Here is a 15,404-nt window from a genome sequence, read left to right as displayed (position 1 = left end):
CAAAATATAGAAAAAATAACTCATTATGTAGTTCATTAACAAATCTAGACAGACCCATTGGAAACAATGTAATTCAGAGGTTTTCTGTGGGAAAACAAGCCTCTGGGCCTGTCTAGATTTTTGTCAACTTATAAATGTATAGTTAATACAATAAAAAAGTATCATTGCTCAATGCAATACTCTTGATATTTTGATATATATACTGTCTGCACTCTCTGGTTTTAATATGTCACAAACAATCTTGTTTAATAAAGGTAATATTTCGAGGGTTAACCCTTCCTCAGACCATTGATGATCTGAGGAAGGGGTTAACCCTGAAACGTTACCTTTATTAAACACGATTGCTCATATCAAAACCAGAAAGTGCCTGCTTATTTTTGGAATGTACATTGAGCCTGCAGTGCACCCTGGATGTTGCATCTAAGGGAATGAGTGCTTGTTCCTGGATTTAACTGTATATATATATACACTAGTCCTAAAGCCTGTGTACACGGGCCATTTTTTGCAGTACAGCGGTCCCACCCCTCTCTCTCTCTATCCCCCTCTCTGTTTCTCTCTCTTTCTCCCCTCTTTTGCTCTCTCTTTCTCCCCTCTCTTTTGCTCTCTCACTCTCTCTCTCTCTCACCTCTCTTTTGCTCTCTCTCTGCCCCTCTCTTTTGCTCTCTCTCTCCCACTCTCTTTTGCTCTCTCCCCCTCTCTTTTGCTCTCTTTCTCCCTCTTTTGCTCTCTCTCTTCCCCCCTCTCGTTTGCTCTCTCTTTCTCCTCTCGTTGGCTCTCTCTCTCCTCTCTTTTGCTCTCTCTCTCCTCTCATTTGCTCTCTCTCTCTCTCTTTCTCCTCTCGTTTTCTCTCTCTCCTCTTGTTTGCTCTCTCTCTCTCCTCCCTTTGCTGTCTCTCTCCCTCTCTTTTGCGCACTCTCCCCCTCTCTTTTGCGCTCTCTCCACCTCTGTTTTGTGCTCTCTCCCCCCTCTCTCTTGTGCTCTCTCCCCCTCTCTCTTGTGCTCTCTCCCCCCTCTCTCTTGAGCTCTCTCCCACCTCTCTCTTGTGCTCTCTCCCCCCTCTCTCTTGTGCTCTCTCCCCCCTCTCTTTTGTGCTCTCTCCCCCCTCTCTTTTGTACTCTCTCGCTCCTCTCTTTTGTGCTCTCTCCTCCTCTCTTTTGTGCTCTCTCCCCCTCTCTTTTGTGCTCTCTCCCCCTCTCTTTTGTGCTCTCTCCCCCCTCTCTTTTGTGCTCTCTCCCCCCTCTCTTTTGTGCTCTCTCCCCCCTCTCTTTTGTGCTCTCGCCCCTCTCTTTTGTGCTCTCTCCCCCTCTCTTTTGTGCTCTCTCCCCCTCTCTTTTGTGCTCTCTCCCCCTCTCTTTTGTGCTCTCTCTCCCTCTCTTTTGTGCTCTCTCCCCCTCTCTCTTGCTGTCTCTCTCCCTCTCTTTATCCCCCCTCTTCTGCTGTTCTCTCTATCCCCGTTTTTAGAGCTCTCAGTCTCACTGACTTCAGTCGGCATCTGGCCACGGCTGACCCCGTCCACGCCACACCCGGCCACGCCCACGTCACACCTGGTCGGCCACGCCCACTCCTCCACACGTGACGCCAGATGCCATGAGGAGGTCAGTTAGAAGGCCAGGTGTGTTTGTCCTCGCTCGCAGTCTCTACTGCGCATGACAGCTTCGGACAAACACACTTGGCCTTTTATTATATAGGATATATATATATATATATATATATATATATATATATATATATATATATAAACTATTCATTATAAACCTCTAAACCAAAACTCTTAAAAGGCTGCCAAAATCTATAATAGAATTAATTTGACTTATAAAGTACCTCTGAAACATCTGTTGTTCCTCCTTGCTCAAGTATGAGAGATGAATGTCAAATGATTTCATGTCATGTAGAGAGTCACATGGTAACTTCTCAGGCTTGATACAGTAGAATGCATTCTCATCATCTGGATCTACATATTCACAAACCTCCTTGTCTGTGTTGAGTTTAAAACCACATTTAGTGGTGGCTTCTTGGTTACGACTAACAAATTTGCCTTCAAAGCCAAGAACTCCAAGACTGGCATGTCTAGCTCTCCAGAGAGCTGAAATACCTTCACTGGGATGAAACAACTTGGCAGACACCTTGACCTGGCCCTCCCAGTACAAAGGGAAATGCACATGGTAGCTCCCATTATTAAAGTCTTCCACTCTTCCACATACACTGGCTTTGCGTTCATCAGAAAAAATACGTGCCCTAATGAAGTCCCCTCCATATCCTTTCCTTCTTCCTAGGTGATCATACATGTCAATTTGAATCACAAACTCTTCTCCTATGCAATATTTTTGTCTCGGGCTTGCAATAAAAATCTTGCTCTTTTCCCCATTTGTAGTTCTATTTAAGTAGGTAAATGTTGCATTGGGAACAATTAGTTGAATTTTGTCGAAGACTTCATTTATCTTTTTTTGAAGGTCACTGATTGGAGTTGAAAAATTTGCAATGTTCTTTTCTCCCTCAATTTCCCCAGGACAGTTGCTGAAAATATTCTTTAAATGATCCTACAATTATGAGCAAGACAAACATGAATTGAAAGTCCCATGAATGTTAATGATATTAGCGCATGTAACACAGAGCTTAGATAATTCAAACTTTAATACATTTTATAGAAACATAAAATGGTGGCAGATGTGATTCGTGTTTTCTTCTCACTACCGCCAAGCTTCTGCAATATGTAAATATAATAAAGAGAATCTAGAAAAAGTATTGGAAGGTTTACAAATGAACAAATGTTCAAACCTATAGCATTATAAAATATATTCAGTTTCATAAGAAAATTATATGCTGTAGTTTTGTTGTTCTTTGTTTGCTAAAAACTGTAACATGGAAATTAAGATAACAAATTCTCATCTAAACTGACATGAAAATTAAAGGGACAAAAAACCCAAAACTTTTCTGTTATATTTCAGATAGAAGAAAGCAAATTAGGAAATAGAAGTAAATTGGTAAGTTGTTTAAAATTGTATTATCTATTGATAACCTTTGTTGAAAAGGCTACCTAGGTGCACTCAGAAGCAGCATTGCACTCCTGAAAAGTATTTTGTGATTGGTGACTGCACAAGTTTGCCACTTGTCATTGGCTCACTCAATGTGTCCAGCTAGCTCCCAGAAGTGCATTGCTGCTCTTTTAACCTATATATACCAAGATAATAAAGCTCATTTGAAAATAAAATTAAATTGGAAAGTTGTTTTAATGTATAAGCTCTTTCTGAATCATTGAAGAAAAATGTTGGACTTCATGTTCCTTTAAGTGACTGTAGAATGTATTGAAAATTGTACAAATGTTAAAATATAAGAAAGTTCCACTGCTATATTTGCAACAAATAAAGAGGTTGATTGCAATTTATCCATTTATAATTAATGACATAATAACTTATTTTGATGTTATGGTTCCCATTTAACAAAGTCCGGATGGACAAGGTTCACTTCAGCTGACCTGTTTACCGGAGTCTGCTTGTGCAATGCTGCCCCTGCTCACGCTAGGCTAATGGCACGTGAGTAGGGGCTGTCAATCATCCCAGGCAAACTTGTCCAGGGTAATTTTAATCTCACAGCTAAGAGCTACAGGTAAGGAAGCAGTTATCTGATGACCACTTCTTAACTATCGGCTACAGCGAAGGAGCTTCACAGCTGCATACACAGCTTAATAAATGGAGCCCAAGCAATCATTTTCATTTGTCCTCACTTTTTCATTATCGTTTTGGTGAATGTGGCCCTATACTTAAAGGGATATTAAACTGATGAGTACAGCTTCAGTGGAAAGGTAACTACTCTCCGTGATAGTGTTTGTCCTCCTGTACCTACAACTCTCTTTAAAGACATTCTCTGTTTTCCCCCATTACAGAAGCCAGCTGGTAAAGCTCTGTACCTTTATCCCGGGAAACGTCACGTGTGTATATGTGTATTGTTGCATCCTGTGACACAAGCAGTGCGCTTGCACAGATCAGTGATGTTGCTGCTTTTTGACGCCTGTACCTTGCACTTTGGATTAGTTCACATAACTGAAATTTGAAGAGTTACATTTGAGTATTTTTGTGGTGTTGTTTTATTTTTACACAGTTTAAAAGTTCCATTACAAGTATAAAAAAGCCCTCAGGAATATTATAGAGAAATGCAGCAGTAAAAAATGTACAGCACTTTGAATTCTGTTTGTTAAACTGAAGTGCACGGCTTGTCAAGAAGACTGTTATATCACTGATCTGTGCATGTGCACTGCTTCTGTCACAAGAATACTTAAAGGGACAATGAAGTCAAAACTTTTATGATTCAAATAGGGCGCCTCCTAGTGTAATAAAGTACAGATGGTGTACAAATATTTTTGTTTGGACTTGCTTCCAATGGTCTTTTATTCTTGAATTCACGGCAGTTCCTTTCCAAATAGAAGAGGTTAACTGGAATCTGTGATGGTATAAAACAGACACACAGAAGGGCGCCCCCTAGTGTAATAAAGTACAGATGGTGTACAAATATGTGATAACAGATGTTGAGGTACTCACAAGTGTGGCAGCACTCACTCGTGCTTAGTAGTGCACACTGGAATCTGTGATGGTATAAAACAAACACACAGAAGGGCGCCCCCTAGTGTAATGAAGTACAGATGTTCAGGTACTCACACGTGTGGCAGCGCTCACTCGTGCTTAGTAGTGCATACTGGAATCTGTGATGGTATAAAACAAACACACAGAAGGGCGCCCCCTAGTGTAATAAAGTACAGATGTTCAGGTACTCACAAGTGTGGCAGCACTCACTCGTGCTTAGCAGTGCATACTGGAATCTGTGATGGTATAAAACAAACACACAGAAGGGCGCCCCCTAGTGTAATAAAGTACAGATGGTGTACAAATATGTGATAACAGATGTTCAGGTACTCTAGGCTGACCATATTGCCGCTTTAAAAAGGGACACATATGAAAAATACATATGTCAGGGCTGTTTTCAGGGCTGTTTAAAGAAATGGTTTTGTATAAGAACCCTCACATATGTATTTTTCATATGTGTTCCTTCTTAAAGCGGCAATATGGTCAGCCTAAGGTACTCACAAGTGTGGCAGCACTCACTCATGCTTAGCAGTGCATACTGGAATCTCACTGTGTCCCAGCTCACTGTTCTTTTCCCACAGGTCTCAGTCTAGGCTGTAGTCTCCAACCGCAAACAAACATGGACAGGCTCTCAGTCAAGTGATACAAACAATGGTCTTTAAAAGCACAGTGTATACAAATATCACTGTGTATTAAATGCAACTAGTTTCTCAGCTAGCTTGTTGTTTCCTCAGGCATCTAACAACCTGACTGAGAGCTCAAGAATATATACTACATTTAACCAATAGAAACACATTAGGGTGCTTACACCCCTAAACACAGCTGTTCACCTTAATTAAATATCTATTTTATCCTTATGTTTGTCAGGCATAGTTATTTTATGATGAAACCAATACAATATAAACACATAGCTAAAATCCAATTCCTTGATATGTGTAGATATCTATTTAGCCCTTATGTTTGTCAGGCATAGTTATTTTATGATGAAACCAATACAATATAAACACATAGTTAAAATCCAATTCCTTGATGTGTGTAGAAATCTATTTAGCCCTTATGTTTGTCAGGCATAGTTATTTTATGATGAAACCAATGCAATATAAACACATAGTTAAAATCCAATTCCTTGATGTGTGTAGGAATTGGATTTTAACTATGTGTTTATATTGTATTGGTTTCATCATAAAATAACTATGCCTGACAAACATAAGGATAAAATAGATATCTAATTAAGGTGAACAGCTGTGTTTAGGGGTGTAAGCACCCTAATGTGTTTCTATTGGTTAAATGTAGTATATATTCTTGAGCTCTCAGTCAGGTTGTTAAATGCCTGAGGAAACAACAAGCTAGCTGACAAACTAGTTGCATTTAATACACAGTGATATTTGTATACACTGTGCTTTTAAAGACCATTGTTTGTATCACTTGACTGAGAGCCTGTCCATGGTTGTTTGCGGTTGGAGACTACAGCCTAGACTGAGACCTGTGGGAAAAGAACAGTGAGCTGGGACACAGTGAGATTCCAGTATGCACTACTAAGCACGAGTGAGTGCTGCCACACTTGTGAGTACCTGAACATCTGTTATCACATATTTGTACACCATCTGTACTTTATTACACTAGGGGGCGCCCTTCTGTGTGTTTTATACCATCACAGATTCCAGTATGCACTACTAAGCACGAGTGAGTGCTGCCACACTTGTGAGTACCTGAACATCTGTTATCACATATTTGTACACCATCTGTACTTTATTACACTAGGGGGCGCCCTTCTGTGTGTTTGTTTTATACCATCACAGATTCCAGTATGCACTACTAAGCACGAGTGAGTGCTGCCACACTTGTGAGTACCTGAACATCTGTTATCACATATTTGTACACCATCTGTACTTTATTACACTAGGGGGCGCCCTTCTGTGTGTCTGTTTTATACCATCACAGATTCCAGTTAACCTCTTCTATTTGGAAAGGAACTGCCGTGAATTCAAGAATAAAAGACCATTGGAAGCAAGTCCAAACGGACAAGAATTTTTTCAGTGATTGATTCACCTATGGACTGATAAGTTATATCATTTTGTATATTTTATCACACTATATATATACTCTATATTTTTGTTGTATTTTGTAATCTGTTGACATTATAGGAGTGATCTAGCACTATATATATATATATATATATATATATATATATATATATATATATATATATATATATATATATATATATATATATATATTCTGTGTATATTAGCGCCCCCTTGAGAGGTGACAGAGTATTGTCATCAGGTTGGTTACATGATTCAGATAGGGCAGTTTTAAACAGCTTTTCAATTTACTTTCATCAAATTTGCTTTGTTCTCTTGGTATTCATTTTTTAAAGCTAAACCTAGGTAGGCTCAAACTGATTTCTAAACAGTTGAAGGCCACCTCTTATCTCAGTGCATTTTGACAATTTTAACAGTTAGACAGTGCTAGTTCATGTGTGCTATATAGGTAATTGTGCTCACTCCTGTGGAGTTATTTATAAGTCAGCACTGATTGCATAAAAAGCAAGTCTATCAAAAGAACCAAGGTAAGGGGCAATCTGCAGAGGCTTAGATACAAGGTAACCACAGAAGTAAAAAGTATATTAATATAACTGAGATAAGGGGCAGTCTGCAGAGGCTTAGATACAAGGTAACCACAGAAGTAAAAAGTATATTAATATACCTGAGATAAGGAGCAGTCTGCAGAGGCTTAGATACAGGGTAATCACAGAAGTAAAAAGTATATTATTATAATTGAGATATGGGGCAGTCTGCCAATGCTTAGATACAGGGTAATCACAGAGGTAAAAAGTATATTAATATAACTGAGATAAGGGACAGTTTGCAGAGGCTTAGATACAAGGTAATTACAGAGGTAAAATGTATATTAATATAACTGAGATAAGGGACAGTTTGCAGAGGCTTAGATACAAGGTAATCACAGAGGTAAAAAGTATATTAATATAACTAAGGTAAGGGGCAGTTTGCAGAGGCTTAGATACAGGGTAATCACAGAGGTAACACGTATATTAATATAACTGAGATAAGGGGCAGTCTGCAGAGGCTTAGATACAAGGTAATCACAGAAGTAAAAAGTGTATTAATATAACAGTGTTGGTTATGCAAAACTAGGGAATGGTTAATAAAGGGATTATCTATCTTTTTAAACAATAAAACATTATGTTCCTTTAAATATCAAGATGGCAGCGCTCAGTGTGAATCTGCCTAGCTTCCCTAACCAATGCGTTTAAAGGTTTAAAATGAGAGAATCTGTAGGTATAGGAGGAACAACAATATAATGGTGATTAGTGACCGTGCTGCTGTACCCAGTGGTACATGAAACCCAACATTCAGTTTACTTCTATTATCAAATGTGCTTCAATCTCTTGTTATCCTTTGTTGATGGAGAAGAAATGCATTACTGGTAGTTAGCTGAGCACATCTGGTGAGCCAATGACAAGAGGCATAAATGCACAGCCACCAATTAGCAGCTAGATCCCAGTAGTCCATTACTGCTCCTGAGCCTACCTTTGTATGCTTTTTAACAAAGAATACCAAAGGAATTAATCAAATTAAATAACAGAAAATTGGGAAGTTTTTAAAACTGAAAGCTCTATCTGAATCATTTTGACTTTAATGTCCCTTTAACAAGTGCCAGAATGTGTAGTTTGGATTATGAATTCAAGAGATTAACAATGAAGGTAGCGATGTTGTTTTGTTTTCAGAAGATAACAATTTCCATATTCAGGGTTATTAATGGCAGATTCATTTTAGGGTTATGATCACTGGAAAAACACATTGACAATGCAAGTGGCAGTTCAGTAATTGTTATCTATTGCCCATTCCTCTTAAAAGACCAGTAGAATCGCATAATCATCAAATGCATAACAAAAAGACAATGCAATCACACGTACTACAACTTTTACATGTGTAGTAGATTTTTTATGACAAATTTAAAAATCTACTTTAGTTTGTTGGCCCCAAATTCATGTGACAGCCATAAACCAATCACAGACTAATATGTGTGTACACTGTGAACTCTTGCACATGCTCAGTAGTAGCTGGTGCCTCTCAAAGTGTGCATATGAAAATACTGTGCACAATTTGATAATGGCAGTAAATTGTTAAGTCTCTTACAACCTTATCCACTATCTGAATCATGAAAGTTTAATTTAGACTATAGAGTCCATTTAATATTGCAAAACTGTAAGAAGTCTGCAGGAGTTTATTGATGCCTGGTATAGAACATTTTAATAATTCATTCATTTTCCTGCATTCCTTGTTTTAATTTGAAAGCACAAAGCAAGTGTTCCCTTTAACAAATAAACAAACACATGCAACAAAATAAATTAAAGGGGCAGTCAACACAAAATTAAACCTTCATGATTAAGATAGGGCATGTGATTTTAAACAACTTTCCAATTTACTTTTATCATCAAATTTGCTTTGTTCTCTTGGTATTCTTAGTTGAAAGCTAAAACTAGGTAGGCTCATGTGCTAATTTCTAAGCCCTTGTAGGCCCCCTCTTATCTCAGTGCATTTTGACAGTTTTTCACAGTTAGACAGTGCTAGTGCACGTGGGCCATATAGAAAAAAGTTCAGTAGACTGTAATTACTAACAACCCCATGGCCAGATATGCTGAAACATTTTTCCCTCTGTGAATGTCTATTAATTATTCTCTCTGCTGAAGCAATACACAATAATAGATTTAAATATTTTTAAAACCTTCTCCATCCAAGCACATTTTTGACAAGATAAATTACATACTAGGAGACTTTTGTTGTAAGTAAACAACGCAGTGTAATAACAAGGATTATTTAGACAGAATTTATTAGCAAGTCAAAAATTACAGATGTAATTGAGTCTTCATGAAACCTGTCTAGTTGTGAAAGAAAGACAAACGGCTAGATTAGGAGTCTTGCGTTAGGGTTAAAAAGCAGCGTTGAGAGGTCCCTACGCTGCTGATTGCATCAGTCAATAGGATTTTTTCTACCTTAATTCCGATTGGCTGATAGAATTCTATCAGCCAACCGAAATTGAAGGGACGCCATCTTGGATGACGTCATTTAAAGGAACCTTCATTCTTCAGTCGGCCGTCGTTTGAAGAGGATGCTCCGCGTCGGATGTCTTGAAGATGGAGCCGCTCTGCGCCGGATGGATGAAGATAGAAGATGCCGCCTGGATGAAGACTTCCTGTCTGGAAGACCTCTTCTACCCGTCTGGAGGAAGACTTCTGCCCGTCTGGAGGACCACTTCTGCCGGCTTCGTGGAGGTCCTCCAGACGGGCAGAAGTCTTCATCCAGGCGGCATCTTCTATCTTCATCCATCCGGCGTGGAACGGCTCCATCTTCAAGACATCCGATGCAGAGCATCCTCTTCAAACGACGTCCAACTGAAGAATGAAGGTTCCTTTAAATGACGTCATCCAAGATGGAGTCCCTTGAATTCCGATTGGCTGATAGAATTCTATCAGCCAATCGGAATTAAGGTAGGAAAAATCCTATTGGCTGATGCAATCAGCCAATAGGATTGAGCTCGCATTCTATTGGCTGATTGGAACAGGGATGACATCATTTAAAGGAACCTTCATTCTTCAGTTGGACGTCGTTTGAAGAGGATGCTCCACGTCGGATGTCTTGAAGATGGAGCCGTTCCACGCCGGATGGATGAAGATAGAAGATGCCGCCTGGATGAAGACTTCTGCCCGTTTGGAGGACCTCTTCTTCCCGGCTTGGATGAAGACTTCTGCCCGTCTTGAGGACCACTTCACCCGGCTTCGTTGAGGACTTCGGCCCGGTTGGGTGAAGACTTCTCAAGGTAGGGTGATCTTCAAGGGGTTAGAGTTAGGTTTTATTAAGGGGGGATTGGGTGGGTTTTAGAGTAGGGTTGGTTGTGTGGGTGGTGGGTTTTAATGTTGGGGGTATTTGTACTTTTTTTTTTTTTTTACAGGTAATAGAGCTGATTGCTTTGGGGCAATGCAGTGTAAAAGGCCCTTTTAAGGGCTATTTGTAATTTAGTGTAGGGTAGGGCTTTTTTATTTTGGGGGGCTTTTTTATTTTGTTAGGGGGATTATAGTAGGTGTAATTAGTTTAAAATTCTTGTAATTATTTTATTATTTTCTGTAATTTAGTGGGGGGGGTTTGTACTTTAGATAATTTATTTAAATTGTAATTAATTGTATTTAGTTTGGGTAATTAATTTAATTATAGTGTAGTGTTAGGTGTAATTGTAACATAGGTTAGGTTTTATTTTACAGGTAAATTTGTATTTATTTTAACTAGGTGGTTATTAAATAGTTAATAACTATTTAATAACTATTCTACCTAGTTAAAATAAATACAAACTTGCCTGTAAAATAAAAATAAACCCTAATATAGATACCATGTAACTATTAGTTATATTGTAGCTAGTTTAGGGTTTATTTTATAGGTAACTATTTAGTTTTAAATAGGAATAATGTAGTTAATGATAGTAATTTTATTTAGATTTATTAAAATTATATTTCAGTTAGGGTTAGATTTAGGGGTTAATAACTTTATTATAGTGGTGGCGACGTTGGGGCGGCAGATTAGGGGTTAATAAGTGTAGTTAGGTTGCGGCAACATTGGGGGCAGCAGATTAGGGGTTAATAAATATAATGTAGGGTTCAGCGATTTTGGGGGCATCAGATTAAGGGTTCATAAGTATAATGTAGGTGGCGGCGGTGTTCGGAGCAGCAGATTAGGGGTTAATAATATAATGCAGGTGTCGGCGATGTCGGGGGCTTCAGATTAGGGGTTAATAAGTGTAAGATCAGGGGTGTTTAGACTCGGGGTTCATGTTAGGGTGTTAGGTGTAGACATAAAATGTGTTTCCCCATAGGAATCAATGGGGCTGCGTTAGAAGCTGAACGCTGCTTTTTTGTTTTAGTTCAGCCGGCTCTCCCCCATTGATTCCTATGGGGAAATCTTGCATGAGCACGTTTTACCTGCTCACCGCTACCGTAAGCAGCGCTGGTATTGAGGTGAGATGTGGAGCTAAATTTTGCTCTTCGCTCACTTTTTGGCGGTTAACGCCGGGTTTGTAAAAACCCGTAATACCAGCGCTGTCTGTAAGTGAGCGGTGAGGGAAAACTGCTAGTTAGCACCGAACCCCTGTTAACGCAAAACTCGTAATCTAGGTGAAAGTTATCTGACAGCATTAACAGAATAAATCATGACTCAGCCTGACAGGGGAGGAACAGTTATGATTGAAGGTAAAAATAATTATGTGTCTGAAGTTCTAAAACAGTAGAATGATGGTGAGCAATGCAATATAACAAGGTCTTTTTTCCCTTCTGCAATCTCCACCACTGGAGTAGGTTGAGTAACGGAGAAGCTATAAGCACAAAAAGCACCGAAGCGCAAAGAGAACAAATATGGGCTCAGTAGATTACTGTAAATACTTTTTTTTTTTTTTTTTTTTAATACTCGCACTCACAAAATAAACCTCTCTTTTAGCTATCGTGTACTTTCTTTACTTATAAACCCACTTCAATAGGGCTACCATATGTCACATCTGAACAGCAAGCCGATCCACCATTCTTTGGCACTAAAGCAAACCTGCCAACATTTAAACAGCCAAAGAGGGGCACTTTTCTCTCCGTGAATAGAGCTTTGCTGCCCCCCCTACGGGTATTATACAGTATATCCTATGAGAGGACACACACATACGCATACATACAAGGGCAGGACTGGGAAATAAGACCGGTCTTCGAAATGTTTGAAGACAGACCCAGCACACACACCCCTAGGCCCAGCCAATACAAGGGTCTGGGAAAGCCATCAGCAGAGCAATGGTGGGAAAAGCAATGCAGGATTACAGTTGGGGGGCACTGCCTCTATAACACCCCAGAACACCCTCGACCAGTTTGCACAGTGCTTTCTACATGCTGTGGTTATAGTTATTCCTGCTTCTCAGTGTTGCTAGAGGTTCTCATTTGATGTGGGAAATATCATGTTTTGGGACACAACACAAATAGGAGAGGTGAAGTAATTCTCAATTAATTTTGAGCAGGTCCCTCATGAGCCTTAAGATTTTATATGAATCTAGCACACTGATTTTTTTCAGGACAGGAACATGAGTATTTTTTAAAAAGAAATCTGAAATATATTTTGAAATGCTCATTTTTAGATGAAAATAAAACTGCCCCTTAAAAAGTCTACTCCAGAATTGTTACTGTCTACAAAAGATAGATAATCCCTTTATTCCCCATTCCCCAGTTCTGCATAACCAACACTGTTATATTTATATACTTTTTACCTACGCGATTACCTTGTATCAAAGCCTCTGCAAACTGCCCCTTATCTCAGTGCTAATAACAGACTTGCATTTTAGCCAATAAGTGCTGAAATAACTGCATGGGAGTGAGCACAATGTTATCTATATGGCACACATGAACTAGGACTGTCTAACTGTGAAAAACTGTCAAAATGCACTAAGATAAGGGCTTACAAATTAGCAAATTAGCCTACCTAGGTTTAGATTTCAACAAAGAATACCAAGAGAACAAAGCAAATTTGATTATAAAAGTAAATTGAAAAGATGTAAAATTGCACGCCCTTTCTGAATTATGAAAGTTTAAAAGAATACTTTTTGGTTCAGCACCCTGGATAGCGCTTGCTTATTGATGGCTACATTTAGCCACCAATCAGCAAGCGCTACCAAGGTGCTGAACAAAAAATGGGCTGGCTCCTACGCTTTCATTCCTGCTTTTCAAATAAAGATACCAAGAGAACAAAGAAAATTTGATAATAGGAGTAAATTAGAAAATTGCTGCTCTATCTGAATCATAAAAGAAAAAAAATGGGTTTAGTATCCCTTTAATTTTGACTAGACTGTCCCTTTAAAAGCATTTGAGTTAATAAACCTTACCTGATATATGTCCTGGTGGTACAAGAGGCTCAGAAGAAATATGGTAGCTACCAATAAAAGATAAACAGGTTTCACTTTTGGGAAGGACATTGATAGAGATACAAGGTTCATCCTGTTAAAGAAAACAGAGGGAGATGTTTCATTACGCGGGTTTGATGTCAAGTAACATTATTTAATAGACTTTAAAGAAAACAGAGGGAGATGTTTCATTACGCGGGTTTGATGTCAAGTAACATTATTTAATAGACTACGTTGTAGATCATATACTAGTCGGAAATATTGTCAAACATGTTTTCTACAATATTTTTTTTATTAAAGTAACATACATAGTAGATAACGTTGAAAAAAGACTGAAGTCCATCGAGTTCAACCTATACAAATCTAAAATACTTACAAAAAGCTCCACTTCAGCTTAAATAACCCCACTAAACGGTGACTCATTTAATACTAGCAATCATATCCATGAATTTTGTTTATATACACAAATGTATCGAGACTTTATCTAGGGTATTGGCATTCACTACCTCCTTCGGTAATGAGTTCCACAATTTTATTGCTCTTACAGTGAAAAAATGTTTCCGTTGCAGGAGATTCAATCTCCTTTCTTCCAACCTTAAATTGTGACCTCCTGTCAGAAACAATTTTCTTGGAATAAACAGAGCTTCTGCCATCTCTGAATATGGGCCTTGAATATATTTATATAAAGTAATCATGTCACCTCTCAGCGTCTTTTTCTAAAGAAAACAGACCCAGTTTGGCTAGCCTCTCCTCATAGGTTAAATTCTACAATCCCCTTATTAGATTTGTGGCCCTTCTCTGAACTTTTTCTAGTTCTGCAATATCTTTTTTTTGTGATCGGTCCCCAGAACTACACTCCATACTCAAGGTAAGGTCTTACCAGGGCTTTATATAGTGACAGAATTATGCTTTCCTCCCTTGAATCAATGCCTCTTTTAATACATGCTATTGTCTTATTAGCCTTTGAAGCTGCTGCCCCGCATTGTGCACCCATCTTTAGCTTGCTATCTATTACTTCTCCCAAATCCCTTTCCTCCTCTGTTTGGCTAAGTCTTGTCCCATTTAAAAAAATACGTTGCCTGCTTATTTTTACTTCCAAAATGTAGAACCTTGCATTTTTCCGTACTAAATCTCATTTTCCATTTACTTGCCCATACTTCTAATTTTTGCAGATCCCTTTGTAATGAAAGTTCATCCTGCTTTGACCTAATGACCTTACTTAACTTAGTATCATCTGCATGTCGCTATTTAATCCTTGCTCAAGGTCATTTATAAAAATATTATAAAGAACGGGGCCCAGTACTGATCCCTGGGGGACTCCACTGATTACCTTTGTCCAATATGAGTATGATCCATTTACTACTACTCGTTGCTCCCTATCTTTTATCCAGTTATTTATCCATGAGCTAACATTTTCAGCTATTCCCAGTCCCTTAATTTTGTGCATTAATCTCTCATGTGGCACTGTATCAAATGCCTTTGCAAAATCTAAGTATATCACATCAACTGATTCCCCTTTATCTATATTTTTACTTACTTCCTCGTAGAATCTAATTAGATTAGTTTGACATGATCTATTTCTCCTAAAACCATGCTGATTAGAACTCATAATCATAATCTTCTTTACATGAATATGCTCATCAATATAATCCCTTCAAATATCTTCCCCACTATTGATGTCAGACTAACTGGTCTATAGCTTCCTGGATCATCCCTGCTTCCCTTTTTGAAGAGTGGCACCACATCAGCTTTACGGCAATCCTGGGGTACCATGCCTGAGGATAATGAGTCTTGAAAAATTAAGAGTAGAGGTTTGTCTATAACAGTGCTAAGTTCCCTTAACACCCTTGGGTGTATTCCATCTGGGCCTGGAGTTTTATTTACCTTAATATT

At 38.6% G+C, this 15,404-nt stretch overlaps 1 protein-coding gene across 1 annotated transcript in view; it reads right to left on the bottom strand.

Annotated features, from left to right (window-relative positions):
- Positions 1-15,404, bottom strand: part of LOC128639047 (NXPE family member 4-like) — a 121,210-nt gene that overhangs the window by 65,205 nt on the left and 40,601 nt on the right. Inside the window, exon 3 of the mRNA XM_053691187.1 lies at positions 1,822-2,537. Coding sequence (XP_053547162.1) covers positions 1,822-2,537 — 716 coding nt within the window. The remainder of the gene's footprint in view (positions 1-1,821; positions 2,538-15,404) is intronic.

Source organism: Bombina bombina, chromosome 8 (genome assembly GCF_027579735.1).
Source record: "Bombina bombina isolate aBomBom1 chromosome 8, aBomBom1.pri, whole genome shotgun sequence".
In the NCBI taxonomy this organism is placed as follows: Eukaryota; Metazoa; Chordata; class Amphibia; order Anura; family Bombinatoridae; genus Bombina; species Bombina bombina.
This window is presented reverse-complemented; position numbering and strand designations above follow the sequence as displayed.